This window comes from Dreissena polymorpha, chromosome 15 (assembly GCF_020536995.1).
Source record: "Dreissena polymorpha isolate Duluth1 chromosome 15, UMN_Dpol_1.0, whole genome shotgun sequence".
Lineage (NCBI taxonomy): Eukaryota > Metazoa > Mollusca > Bivalvia > Myida > Dreissenidae > Dreissena > Dreissena polymorpha.
Window position 1 is genome coordinate 13,829,107 of NC_068369.1, and position 15,680 is coordinate 13,844,786.

General features: G+C 36.1%; 1 protein-coding gene across 3 annotated transcripts in view; it reads right to left on the reverse strand.

The window, feature by feature from the left end:
* Positions 1–6,134: 6,134 nt before the first annotated feature.
* Positions 6,135–15,680, reverse strand: part of LOC127859504 (adhesion G protein-coupled receptor L1-like) — a 53,098-nt gene continuing 43,552 nt past the window's right edge. For 2 of the 3 annotated variants that reach the window (XM_052396993.1, XM_052396996.1), the window contains one exon: positions 6,139–8,605. In XM_052396993.1, coding sequence (XP_052252953.1) covers positions 8,510–8,605 — 96 coding nt within the window. In that variant the 3' untranslated portion in view covers positions 6,139–8,509. Of the gene's footprint in view, positions 8,606–15,680 lie in introns of all 3 variants that reach the window. The other variant, XM_052396994.1, reaches the window with a different exon arrangement.

Sequence of the window (15,680 nt, forward strand, 5' to 3'; positions counted from 1 at the left end):
TTGCACTACACAAATAATTTGCACATTGTTATTGGTGATGTTACCTTAGTCAATAACGATTTTCGAATATTAACACTGTTCCAAATATCGCCATAAAAGTGTCAACAAGAATAGTGTGTTGAAACATTGTAATATGTTTTTAAGAGTTGATACGAAGGATAGGTGGCCATTCAGGTAAATTCTATTAGTTATTTGAAGTTTATTCATTGGTTTCCTTAATTGGTTACGAACGACGTCTGTTTAGTAATGCGCACTAATCAGCTGCGGAGAACTGCGGTTAAGCATATGAAGGGATGCATATGGACTTCCAGAGCGGTTATAACACAAATTATCAAAGGTTATAAGGAGTCCGTTTATATGTACAACCTCAATCTTTGAAATAACAAACACTGCATTACCATATAGACATACATAACTGTCAATGACATATTCTGTAATTGAAAACACTATATTTTAGAATTAAGTTTTTTCGAATACGATGTTACGGATTTATAAATTGTGCATTTCAACTTTAAGTAATACTAGCTGGTTTTTGTGTTTAATTTGGAAACATTGATCGTAATAAAAAAGCACTTAGCGTGTTGCAAAGTAAAGCTCCAACTATCAAGTGGAAAAATATTTCAGTGGAACCTGTCTGACTTGCAGTTTTGTTTAGACATTTACTCAAGGTCTAGAAAAATTAAATGTTTTTTAACGGGAAGGAATTTCATTTTATCTCGGTGGACTGTCTGACCTCACCACTGACTAATCGGCTGAAGAATGCCAAAGGTGGAGAAGTGTATTCATCAAGCTCGTTTGCACTGTGACCAGGATGTTATTTCTTTAATCATTTCGAAGTTGTTAACTGCACATATTATTGTTTCCTAATCTTAACGAAACGTCTTCAGAACATTTATCACAATTCATAAACAAATTCAGAACACTGGTGCCCGATAATTCCTCGGCCAAGATCAAAACTTGGTCAAATGGGGTCAGAAATGGGTCTTAATGTCAAATACAGAAAAAAAGTTGAGCATTCTAGATTGCCCATTTCTTGTTTAAGCTTCATGATATTTGTTTTAACGATTAGTCATGATAGAGTCGAACACAAACTCAAAGGTTAAATTACCAATTAACATAAAACAAAAACAATACATAAAAAACTTATAAAATATTTAAAAAGAAAGTGGACAAATGTATTTAATCTGCACATGCTTATTTATAAAAGTATATTTATTTTCATGATTCAGCAGGAAATACTCTGCGGAACTGCCTGCGAATCACGGTATCGAACAAGTCTATCAATGCGCAATACCTTTGCTGGAGCATTAAGAAATCTGTTTGAAAGGTAAACAAGATCATCACTCTTTCTTGTCACCAGACATAGATCTTACCACTGTGAAGAAAGTAGAAAGTTTTGTACATTCCTAAGGGCGCTTGGTTGAGTCGTGAACCCAAACACTACAAGCAACTGACGGTATTCGCTTTCTGGCTCGAAGGTCTGATGTTGTGGTTTTGTGGGAAAAACATTACGTGCCATTTTGTGAATTTTCTCGAGCTCGTTGTAAAGAACTTAACATATGAAGTGCATGATTTCTGATTTAATTGATCCTTTGATTACAGGGGTTTTATCATACATGTTTGTAATTGGAGAACTTTAGGAAATAATCAGCAACGATATGTGATGTAAATGTTACGAATCTGAAATTAATATTGGTCGTATTATGTAAACTACATAACACTGTTTATGTTGATGGACTATTTTTGTTAATATTTCATCATTTATAGCCAATAAAGTAAGCATCAACTCAGTCATAAAACAAATGCGCTGCAATTAACTATGACACGTTTATATGTGTATGTTCATATTCATATCTCAGTATTTGGTTTCCGGACTGAATTCCGAATGAAAATAAAGTGAAATATGTAAACTATGGGAATTCAATACTTATATAAAACAGATATCTTATTTTGGATTTTCTTCGCGATTAGGAAAGGCTAGATGAGACCTGTCGTTTTGCACATGATCAACTTAGCAAGGCAAATATTAAACAGCGGCGACACTTAACAACAGAACCAAGCGCCGGGTGTTTAAGCGTGGTGACACGGTATTAATATAGCTACCTGTCAACAAGAACACATTTGTTTTGCAGTTCCATGGAACACGGACTCAGCTATAAAATGAAAATGTGGCATAAATAAAGACATTCCATGCAAATATGTTGAATAGATATAACGAGCGAACAACTCCTCAGGTCAGTTGTGCAGAAGATAATGGTATAGTGTCGGTCGTATTGGTTGCAGTTATAGATGAAGATGAGTGGGAGGAATTCATGGAGTCTGGAGATGGTGTTATGGATGTCCAAATAGAGGTGTCCATTAGAACTAGGTAAGGTAAAGAAACTTTAAATAATGAAGCAATCTGTGATGTTTTGTCTTTTGATAAGAAGCAACTGGTTAGAAATGTGTTGGAAGGTTATGCTGATATACTCACAGATTGGCCTGGTACAACAAATAACCACAGAGACAATGAAGGCTAAGAGATATCTCTGCCTTTCCATACTCAGAAGTTGGTTGACTAAGATGAAAATAAAAAGTTAGAGCCTGATAGCATAGAACCGTCGAATGCATCGTTTTCTAGCACTATTGTGCTTATTGCCAAGACAGACAGCACTATCAGATTCTGTATTGAATTCAGAAGAGTGAATAAGGGTTTGATGGAGCCAATGCCGAAATTGTCGTTAATAAGGAAGTACAAATGCTTTTCAAAGATAAATTTGTCTACAGTTTACTGGAAAGTGCCATTGTCGGACGCTACAAAGGATATGACGTTATTAGAGATGGCATAAGGGCTGTTTCGGTTCATAAAGATGACATTCGGGTTGGTTTGTGCTCAGGCGACCTTCTGCAGATTTATAAGAAAGGTACTGATTGGGTAAAACTGTGCCGACAGTTTTAAAGATGACATTATGGTGTTTTCAGTTACTTTCAGTGATCATCAGCGCGATTTAGGAAGTGCCTTCGATCGACTGCGTTCAGCCAACATGAAAGCGAGGCTAAGCACATATAGCCTTGGATTTACCAACATCGAATGAATTGCCTCGGACACATGGTAGGAGAGTCTCTGAGGCCGATCCCATCTAGAGTTGAAGCAATACTGAAGGCCGTAAGACCGAAGACAAAGAAGCAAGCACGCTCTTTTCTTGGATGAGTAGGATTTTAAAAGCAATTTATCCCGAACTTAGCAGCAATTACAATTCCTCTCACGGATCTTACTAAGAATAAGAAACCAAACCAGGTGCACTGGAATGAAGCCCAAAACAAGGCTTTTATGACGATAAAGCAGATGTTAGCAGGTCCACCCATACTGCAATTACCAGATCTTGAGAGACCGTTTGAGCTACGTACTGACGCATCGGATATTGATTTGGGTGCAGTACTTCTTCAGGAAACTGATTGGAAGAAGCTACCAGTAGCTAATGCAAGTTTGATGCTGTTAGATAGGGAAAGAATTTATGCTGTGATAGAAGAGTGTTAAGCAGTGTTCTGTGCTGTGACAACATTTGACAAGTATTTGTTCTGGCCAGAGTTTATTTTAGAAACAGACTATCAACCATCTTAACAAGGCAAGATTTGCCAATTCTAGACTCATTCGATGGGTTCTGACGGTTCAACCCTACCTGATGCGCCTGATGGCAATACCATGAAGGGAAAATGTAGGTGCTGATTATCTATCTAGAGTAAATTTGTGGGGGAGCGTATTGTCACGATAGAACCCATTTATTTGTTATTTAATGTAAATTATGGGACATCATTTGTACGGAGTTGTGTATTTGTCAAGTTATGTAAGTTTTCAGAATTTTCCTTTTTTGTTTATAATACGGGTTTTTAGAAATTACAGTTACATAAATGCGCCTAGGGCACTGGCTGGGGAGTAAGTTTCCGAAACATACGGCATTTGGGTGATTTATTTTATTTTTCATTACTTTTTCGCAAGGCTTGAAATAAATTGTTTTATTTGAATATTGCAATTTATTATTATAGGAATAATGTAAATTGTTGTTTGTCTGAACTTAGAAATTAAAGTTTGCATTTGTACAAGTAAACGTCGAAGTCGTGTTTCATTTTTAAAATATTTGTAAAAGCGGAAATTAACATAAACCTGTGTAATTGTTTGCTATTGTACAAAATCCTAGATTGCTAGGCATGTATAATAATGACTTTGTAAATGTATGTATCATTATCTTGTGTATACATTTGATGTATCAGTTGATTGAACAAACCATTAGAGTTTGATTTAATTGAATATTATACATAACTGTGGAGTATTACATTTTGTATTCAGATGTGGTTGGTGAATTGTGTATTTTATGTGCAACTCTTTGGCACACAGTGCATTTATTATATGCATTCAAGCGAGTAGCAATAATGTATAATAAACTTGGGCATTTGGGAAGTTGACCAGTTTGTTATAGCCTTATAGGACATTGCAACATATATATTGATATTGCATGACTGTAAGTCAGTCGTTTAATGAGCAAGTATTTACCTTTACCATATATTGAAGCCATGGTGAATCGTATGGCATATTAAACGTCAGGTCGTCAACGCATCGATAGTGTTACGCAAGTGCTACATGAGCATCGTAAAGTCTATAGGGCGTCATACTTTAACAAGACCTACGACACCCGGTTATAAGTTGGCGATATTGGGAATCGTTTTGCACCGGTATAAGGCCTGTCACGTGATACGTAACCAGTACGTTCTACTTCCGGGCATAGTGTGCTCGGCTTTTGACAACATTCTACTTCCGGGCATAGTCTGCTGACGTTCGTCAGCATTCTACTTCCGGGCATAGTCTGCTCGGCGCTTGACAACGTTCTACTTCCTGGCACAGTATGCTCGGCGTTTAACAACATTCTACTTCCAGGCTTGATTTAGCTCGGGTTATCTGCAGTCTACTTCTAAGCTTGATACAGCTCGGAGGTTGCTACTTCGCAGAACACTACTTCCGGGACTAACTTCCGGCTCGGGTCATTGACGGCTAGGACATTAGTTCGGGTCGTGACTCTCACTACTACTCCACCACTACATGTACCGTTCGACCACTTCATCTACAGTTCGATTTCTTCATCTACAGACAAGGTATTACAGAAATTATAATATTTGAAATTACTTTTTAAAAGGTCATTAAGTTTAATACCTTCTTGTTTCTTTTTTTAATCGGCTAATAGTCATATCAAATTGTAATAGTTTTTTTTATTTTATTTTGTAAATACATTTATTTATTGTTCACGATTGTTTGTATCTGGTTCTGGAGTGGTTATTGCGCTGGGATGTCATGGCTTCTTCCGTCCTGACCGTTACAGACATATACCTATTACTTATACAATTCAAGTTCGATTTGATCACGTTTAAATATGCATGTTAATGTATTGAATTTAAATTAAATTAAACATTAACTCTGTCTACAGTTCTAGTTTCAGTATCATTGATGAATCATAACAAAACAATATGACAGTAAATGAATCCATATACATAAGAAATAACGCCAGATTGATAGATTAAATCCCGCTTTTATTAACGCTTTAGTGAAAGTAAAATGCAATAATTAAACATAATTGTTTTCCTATGTCTGATTTAAAGTGCAAATCTTGCAATCAAAATATATGTGTGTTGCTTTATTTTTTAACCAGAACAACATTTGATCTCTTGTTGTTGTCAGGTACGCCATTATATTGTACATTTCTGCATTTTGCTAAATCTACAAAAAAACAAATATTGCAACAAAACTACCTTCACCAACAATGTTGCAATTTAAATTTATTACATTGATCGTCACACACAGCATACATTTTATTTTAAGGCCAATTAATATTGCACTTTAAAACACTGCATCTGTTTTAATCATTTCTTTTCTTGCAAGTTTTCAGCTTGATTATCTATTTCTGTTCATGTTTGACATTATAATTTCTTGTTTAAGATTGATATAAAACGTATGTGTTTCTTTGTTATTCTGGTGACACTGCAATATGTCTTATCTAAGATTAAGTAGTAAAGCTTACTAAATCAATGATACTATTAAATCAATGCTAAATTAAACATAAAAAATAGTACACCATGCACACAAGAGAAACACTTTTATGAGACATAATTTATTTTATGATACATTCGTTGGGTTACTTGATCTAATTGAAAAGACTATACTGTCAAGGTAAGCATGTTTTAATGACATGCAAAATAATAACTATAATGATATGACATACACATTTCAAGATTGTTGTTGAGATTATAAATACATATTCAAAAAAGAAAACAAGTAATTTCTTTATATACCATCTATCTAATAACGATAATTATAGTCAGAAAGAAATGCAGATTATGGGGATGGTAACATAATATAAATGTAATTACAAATATATAGATTGGACACTTTTAAGGCACACTTTAGCAAAGAAAATGAAAACAATCAAACATCATCCTTATTGTAAACGGAGAAACGAACACATGTAAGTTAAACACACACATACTGCACATCCAACCATTATGCTATTATGATTTTTCGAAGCTGAACTCCTGGTTTCAGTTCAAGGTGCTAAAAGCTCTGTAATTTGTTTATTAGATATATATTACATAGATGGACATGATAATCGTTAAAAGCAAACGGGCCGGCTAAAGCTGCGTTGTAATGACGTTGAACGAACAGAACGAGGATTGTGGTCTACGATTCCTGACTCGGCCTTTGATCTCTTGAGGGAATTTGACTTAACAAAGGTTTACGGCCATTTATGCTCCTACCTTTGATTTTCGAAGGTTAGTTGTAAGTAACTCACGCATGCCGTCGGCATGTATACTGGTACACAAGATGAACAAGGAAAAGTGTGAGTTGTCTCACTGACCATCGCGATATACCTTTGAAAAGGGCGAAAACATATATTAAACATAACAAATGGTCTCAAATATTCCCACGACACATCCAGCCGCATGTCATGCTTACAAGTATTGCATATATAGTACAGACTCATTAACTTAATAAGGGAAAGGTATTTGTAAAAAAAAGGAGATGGCATATGTTTCATAAAAATAAATAAAATAAACGTGCAATTATGAAAGCAAGAGCAATGGTTCTTGTGCACAGAACCTCCAAGCGTTGCAATATATCTGCTCATGAAAGTTCGTGATTATTCCAATGAGTGTATACCCTGTAATAGAATCCATCACTGCTTGACGAACAAGGATTTTACATGCAGCCCGGCGTAAAAGTAAATCCAACACCGGAATTATAGGTGCAGTGTTTTTGCCAAATACAATTCACATTTTGTACATCCATACCCGCCTTGTTTTTTCGTTTATGAACAATAGCAAACTGCAAAAAGGCTTTATTCATTACAACTGTTAAGTGACCGTATTTTATAAGAAAGATTTCAATCAATTATTGAAAATGCAAAGACGAATAGAATATGATGTGCTGACATTTGACTAACAACAATTGCATAGTTTAGACCGGATTTTTTTTCAAAATAATGTTCAAGTTAAGCGATGACAATTTTTGCCATATCTAACTTTACAGTCAAAAAAGCCTTTTGTTCGACACTCAAGACATTTCTGTCAAATTATCTCCTAGAAAATGCCGGACTGTGCTTATGCATATTACAATGACCCCATACATAAGACAGTTTGTTTTTCAAAATAACTTATCGGAAAAATTACTGAATTCGGAAAAATATTTACAAATAGCCTTTGAAATTAAGAGCAATACCTAGTACATAAACACATTTATGCAGTTGATATGATAAATGCACTCAGGTCAAATGTGAACATTGTCATAAATAAATATATTTACCGAAGATAATAATAATTCTGCAAATCAGTTAAAACGTAAAAATCTATTTTGTTAACGACATTGTCGCATATATGTATAATATAATCAATCCGAGAAATTAAATTTAATTAAAAGTTCCATGTAGCCTTTGTCCCACAATTCAAGTCAAACTTATGGAATACATGGAAAAACAGTGTTATAACCCAGACACGAAAATCGTGTCAAATGAATTTAAATATGCAGTCTTATACAGGTATGTGTAATTAAGAAAAATTAATGATAATTACTTGCTCCGCCAAATATCTGTTAGTTCAATACAGGAGTTTAAATTATATGAAACAACATACATTGAACAGACAGAAACGGAAATCAATAAAAATCCAGAATAACGAAACGAATTGTGTTTGTTAACAGACAATTTGTCTAGGGCATAATTAATAGCAGAATGAGTGTTCACTTAAATGGTTGCAGATAAAAATTCCATAACAAATTTAAACAGGTATGTGCAATTAATTAAGCTTATACATGGCATATCTATTTAAAAGAACCGAATAATTCAATTGGCACAGTAGTATTGTAATTATGGTACAATTTATAATTATGAGCGTATATAGCAAGTTCCATCTCTGTTTACCGTTTACCCATCTTACTTGCTTTCAAGCGTCACTTCGATAGTCATTTTCTCATTAAGTTCCCTGTCGCAATAGACTATGTCTTAGTTTGCTGTTGTTGATTGTTAAATTGGCCGTTGTCTTCATATGTGTCTTGTGCGGTCATGTTTACTTCGCTGTTTTCCGTCATCACCTACACAACATAATATGGAGTAAATATGCTTGAAATTTTAAAACTTCAATTATATCCCGAATCTCATAATCATCATGGTATAAAAACTATTCCGAGCAATACAACTCTGGGCTCTGTTGCATGAAATAAAACTATGTGTTGCACTCGATAGTTTTCTGATTCTTATTTAAAAATTTAAGTAATGAAAAACATTTGATTATAAGATTGATACAAAGCAATGAAGATTAAATCTCTCTTCTAATGCGAAATTTTCATTTTCCTTTATTTTTTTTAAATATTCCTTTGTATAAATATTTCCTTTGAATTTTCTAAAATTTAAAACAACACAACAAGAACTGTCCCACGACACAGGGATTGACTTTTCTTCCACTTTTATAGTGTACTAGCCATTTTATTTCAGTCACCTGATTCAATGACGGTGACATTATATACGATATGAATATTCGTAAAAGTTAAATAGTTGTATGAAAAATTAACCTGAAAATGTATGTAAAAACTATTTACGTAGTAATGCCTACAAAAACCCAGGTTGTCATCGTTTTACAAAGCGACCACTTGCAAGCTAAAAATTAAAGGAGCAAGTACGCCAATACGATAACAATTTTCATATACAAATCAGATATCAATTTTTGACGCAAATTATCTGCAGCCATTTCGTATGACAACCAAAACATGTATTTTTTAATGAAAGTTTCATCAAAGATCTTGACGTTCATGCAATATGTAATCAAACGAACTATATGTGTATATTTCACAGGCTGAAATTATTTATGAGGAGATTTATATTTGCTCTAGCAACAGTCTTATTTTAATGCACATTTGCATGCATGTTAACTCTTTACCATTAAACAAGGTTACTTATTAACTCTTTTTAACACCTGCGTAATAAATATTGTTTAAACAGAGAATAATTTACATGCATAAAGGGACAAATGTATGAATCCTCCTTGAAAATTTTAGAATTAAACAGGCATGCATAATATTATGACCACCTGGTGTATATATACCACCTCATAATTGTGTCACCATGTCCAATAACTTTGGTAAATCTGAAGCGACATGTAAATGACTGCCTCTAGAAGGAGCTTGACGCTTTAAAATTTGTCCGAACTTGTGACACATATTCATCAAAGCGCTGTAGGCGCTGAAGGCCTGGGGCTATGTTTAGTGTTACGTAAAATGCATTTACGATGTTTTGTCCGAATTTCTCCCTTTGTGTCCGAATTTATACGGATTGACCCTAGCGGTTGAGTGCAGAGGTTAAGAGATTGTAAGAAAAGACAATATTTGTGTATATACTACAGTGTACATAGACGGTGGAGGACAACACGAAACTGGGTGTGGGAACGATAACCTTTTGTTCAACTCTACAGATCTGGTAGAGGTTCGTCTACATAGGCGGTGAAGATATACAACAACAACATGGCCGCAAAAAAACTGTTATTGTTGGCGTCAAATAAATACCTTTCAATAGCCTAAACTAGTTTTCTATTACATAATTAATAGATCAGGAAAACACTCATACTTCCTTTGTAATGTGTATACAAAAGAAAATGCCCACTTAAGCCCAAGTCTCACTTTTGCCGGTAGAGCCCCGGTCCATCCCGGTTTGCTAACGCCGGTCGACCGGCGAGGACCGGGATGATTCGTAGACATTTTTTAATGCAGTCACACTATTTTCCGGTGCCGCCCCAGTTGAAGCCGGTCAACAGCCCGGCAGAGTCCCGGTCAACCCGGACTGGCTACGGTTTATCCCGGTCAAGCCCCGGCAGAGCCCCGGTTGTCGCCGGTAGTGCCCCGGTGAAAGCCGGCAGCGTCCCGGCATAGCCCCGGTAGTCATCAGTAGTGCCCCGGTGAAAGCCGGCAGCGTCCCGGCAGAGCCCCGGTACACCGTAACACCGCCGGCACTCACCGTGTCTATACCGGCATCAGACCCCGGAAGAGCTACGGCAACGCCCCGGTTACACCCCGGTCGTCGCCAGTAATGCCCCGGCGGAGCCCCGGTGAATGCCGGTGGCATTCCGGCAGAGCGCCGGTTTTCTTATGTACCGTAGCTATACCGGGACTCTAACGGCATTCATTAAAATGAATGCTGCGTTTACACTGTTATCGGCGACCACGGCAATCACGTATCGGACCACCGTGGAGGAAACGGCATGAACGTGAGGCAACGTAGGGGAACGGGATAGCCAAACGTGACACAACGGGGTTGCCGTGGTTGCCGTGCCAAAATGTTAAACTGTAAAAAAATTTGACACGGCAGCCACGGCGGAAATGAGAAACGTGATAGAACTTGTAAACGCAACACAACTTAACAGTACGTAGCAGGTCGTAACAGAACCCGAAAAGGGTCCGTACTCTGACGGGAATCCTATTTTTCCCCGACATGTTAAGTTTCAATCAAGTTGTGTTATGTTGTGCTACGTTTTGTCAAGATTACCACGGCAAGCTAGGATAATTGACAGTCGTTTTACTACATGTTTATTCCGACCCGTTACGGTGTGTTGCGTTTTGCAGACAGATGCGTTACGGCCAGTTGAGTTGTTGTACGGTCTGACACGATTCGCGCGGTCTGAAGATGAGTACATCAAAGCCGTGTTATTAAAAAACATCGTCAACTACAATGAAGTATGGAATGTCCTGACTCTGGTCATCGTTCAGAAGAGGGCATGTTGGCGGGAACCCTAGTCCAGACTGTTCAAGAAGTTCACAAAGTTCGGAGTCATTATAGATTTGGGCATCAGACATATGTCCAACTCCACCGACTTCAATCCATATGAAACGATACTGGGCATCTACTGATGCAAGGAGATGGATACTGTAAAATCCCTTATACCGGGGTAGTTGTGGTACAGGGAACCTGTGTTAGGTGGCTTGTTGATAGCAACATGCTTCCCGTCTAGAGCAACAACTGCATGTGGCAAATTCCACTGTCTTCAAATTCCTGGGAGATAGACCACCCCTCATCGGGTGTCACAGGAACGGTGATCACTTCGTCATTGTAGGCCTGGACAATAGCGCTGCATACTTCAGGAACCAGATGACAAATTGCTGCCTTACTGCACCGAAACGCATAGGAGATTGACGAGTAATTGTTCCCTGTAGCCAAATGCATCAGTCAGTGCCAGTTTCAATCCAGGTGTAGGGGCAGAGCGAATCTTCGTATCTTGTCTTGAGATGACTTGAGATATCCTTTCAAGGATCTCGTCGAATAGTTTTGGGGGCATCGTCAGATAATTCTGAAAGGTTTTGATATCTTCGTTACGGAGTTACCTGGTAAGAAATGCATCAAAGCGGCTTGCTGCTGCCTTTTAGCTTCTGATAGCTATGGACGAACCCACATGGACCTTGGCCTCCTTCTTCGTCTTTCCCCGGACTTTTATGCTTCTTTCAGCTCTTTACAAAGCAAAGATTTTATTAATGTTGCAAATAAGCAGGCAAACACAAAATCATCCTCGTCGTTCACATGCATTTCACTGGAATGTTTTTGTTATAATAAATGCTGTTGCTTGAGAGTTTTCTTTTATATCGGGAGCACAATCGTGCCCGAAACCTCTCGGATGTTCACGTTTTATCCGCACGGTACCTTGACAGAACGTGACAAATGAATGACAAACGTGTACAACGTGTTAGACCCTTATGACATACGCAAACAACTTGCGGGAACTTAACAGAACGCATCGTACCTTGAAGCAACATTTATACATCCGTGACAGACCGTGGAAGAAAACTCAGCGCACCGTCGAATGGCCGCGTTTTCGCTTCGACGGCACGTCACAGATACCTTAATAAACCGTGAGGAAACTTAGCACAACCTAGCAAACCTTGGATTAAAGGTCAAAAATTGCAAAAGTCACACGGCGCGATACGTTTCGGACTAACGGGACTGCCGTGGCTGCCCGGAACGTAATGTAAACGCAGCAGAAAGAAAAGAAAATTGTATGAAAAAGTTAACGCTTTCTGCGCAGATTGAGGGTGTTGACATGTTGATTTTCTCTTCTTTCTTCGCATATTTCTAAGTATTGTGGTATTCTGCATTGATCATTAAAGTTTAAATACAATTCACCGTACAATAAATAATTTTTGACAGTTTCTGTTTTGAACCCCCCCCAAATTTTTTGTTCTCCATTGTTTGTGAACCATTTATTTACAAAATTCGCTCTCATTCATCCAAATGTTGAACAAACAACACTTTTTTAGTATGTATTAATAGATAAATGCTTAATATATACAAATATTATAGTTTATAACATGTGACAAAAGGAATAAAGAAAAAAATAACAAACAAGTGATGTCATCATCCTTCGAAAACGAGAAAAATTGCAATCTCTAGTCACGAGTCTTTTTTTAAATAAATTGTCAAAAAATACATGGCAAAAGGAAATTACAATCTTCGAACATAGAAATCATCTACAATGTATGCTTGAATGAAAACTAAAGAAACAAGAGCTGTCAGAGGACATTATGAGGGTACTGTACCTGGCAAGTTAAATTTGACCTCGACTATTCGAGTTCTTGACAGTATAACATACGCAATCATGGGGAAATTGTTCAAATTATTCAATATGGTCAAGGTAATGGTTCAGGTATATTTTCAACAATCTATTGAACATTTGTAAAGACATAGCATACTAATAAGATTTTTTTCAAGTTTGATAGCAATAGCTTGGGTGGGATGTTTGGACGGTCCTTCAAAAATAAAGTAAATAAATATTTGTTGTATTTTTTTAACCACGATTGAAAGAAAAAAAAAATCTTTTTTGGGTTGGGTAGCGGGGGGGGGGGGTATTAGCGGGGGTATAATGTGGAGTGTGGTCATTAGACAATCATTCAAAAATAAAAAAGGAAAAAAAAAATTATTTTTTGGGGGGGCGCGGGGGGGGGGGGGGTGCAGGGATTGTGGGTTGGGGCGTGGGGTATTGTTTTGTTTAGGTGGAGTCCATTGTGGTATTCAGGTAAGTGTTGTATTGTCAAATAATTAATAAAATCTTATCATACATAATGAAGTTATGGCAATTTAACTAAAATTTATTCTTGTGACCTCGAGAGTCAAGGTCATTCAAAGGTCAAGGTCAAATTTAACCTGCCAGGTACAGTACCCTCATGGTAGTAAGAAAATATTTGAAGTTTGAAAGCAATAGCTTTGATACTTTAGAAGTCAAGTGGATCTAAACACAAAATTTAAGAAAATATTCAGTTACTTAGACAAAAAAGGGTCATAATTCTTACAAAATTCTTGATACAGTTGTCTGCTCTTGTTTATAGATTGGGGTCATGTTGGTAGAAACGTTTGCAAAATATGAAAGCAATATGTCAAGAGATATTGAAAATATTTGAGGTGGTACGCAAACTTTTACATAGATTTATCAATAATATGCATATCCTAAATGGAAAAAGGGCCATAATTCTTACAAAATGCTTGATACAGTTGTCTGCTCTTGTTTATAGATTAGGGTCATGTTGGTAAAGAAGTTCGCAAAATATGAAAGCAATACGTCAAAGGACATTGAAAATACTTCAGGTGGTACGCAAACTTTAACATAGATTTATCAATAATATGCATATTCTAAGTGGAAAAAGGGCCATAATTCTTATAAAATGCTTGATACAGTTGTCTGCTCTTGTTTAAAGGTTGGGGTCATGTTGGTGAAGAAGTATGCAAAATATTAAAGCAATATGTCAAGGGACATAGGAAATATTTGGGGTGGGACGCAAACTTTAACATTAATAATATGCATATTCTAAGTGAAAAAATTCATACAAAATGCTTGATACAGTTGTCTGCTCTTGTTTAAAGGTTGGGGTCATGTTGGTAAAGAAGTATGCAATATGTCAAGGAACATAGGAAATATTTGGGGTGGTACGCAAACTTTAACATTAATACCCTTGTCAAAAAAATAACCCACTTTCATACCAAAACACACTTAAACCAACATAAAACTGTGTTTTTTCTGAGTTTTTCTCAGCGGAAGTTGGTTTTTGCTATTAAAAGCGAGTTTTATGTGCGCTTAACTGTGCTTTACTGAGTTTAAAGTTGGTTATTTTAAGAAGAAGTGTGTTTAAGCGAGTTTTTTTCTGTTAGGAGTCGGGTTTTTTGTGTGTCAAAGGTGAGCCTTTTTTATTTATGAGTTGGTTTATATGTGTTTAAGTGTGTCTTTTTGTTATATAAGCGAGTCTTTTACATCAGAAGTTGGTCTTTTTTTAAACAAAAGTGGGTTTAAGCGAGTTTAAATTGGTTTTTTTGTAAATAATTTGAGAACTGAAACCAGGCTAAAAAACTCACTTTAACACACTTTTCAATAAGTTGGTCTTTTGTTTATAAATAATACTCATCAATAAAACAATAATTCTTCAACTAGGTCTTTGTTTCATGTTTATAGCCATATAAAATACAAGTCAATTGTAAAGGGGCTTTTTTACAGCTTGTTTGCCATTGTCCCTATTGTACATGTGTGTGCTCCCCATAATTTTTTAGTGAATATTGGATGAAAATGGCTCTTTCAGAACATCACAGGTTCACAGATGGACAACAAGTATCACTGCCAAAAAACTATAATAATGATCAAACTTAGTTTTATACCTGAAAATGAAAGAGTTTGTGTTGCACTTTGATTTTTTTCTTTATATTTGTTTTTATTATAAACAGTATCTTATGATTGTTTTATGTCTAAAAATTATTTTATTTTTTTAAATCTTAAAACAATCTTATATGATTGTTTATATTTGTTTAAAACAGTATTTACTTGTTAAATCTGCATATTTTAATAATTATGGTATTGGAAACATTATTTTGGAAATAATCTATCTATTTGTGTAAAGTATGCAAGATTTTGATATTTTCATATGATACCATCATATCCATTTTCTTAATTTGCAATAAAATAATAAGATGCCAAACATGACCTGTGTTACATAAAAAGTCAACAAGATAACAAGACAATACCTAAAAACACCCCTTTTCACACCACTTACAATAAACAGATAACAATCTGTCAGGCATTCAGAGCTAAACAGGGTACTGATTATCTAGGGGTAGATAAGGCTACTGATAGGGTTTCCCCAGACATAAGGCTGG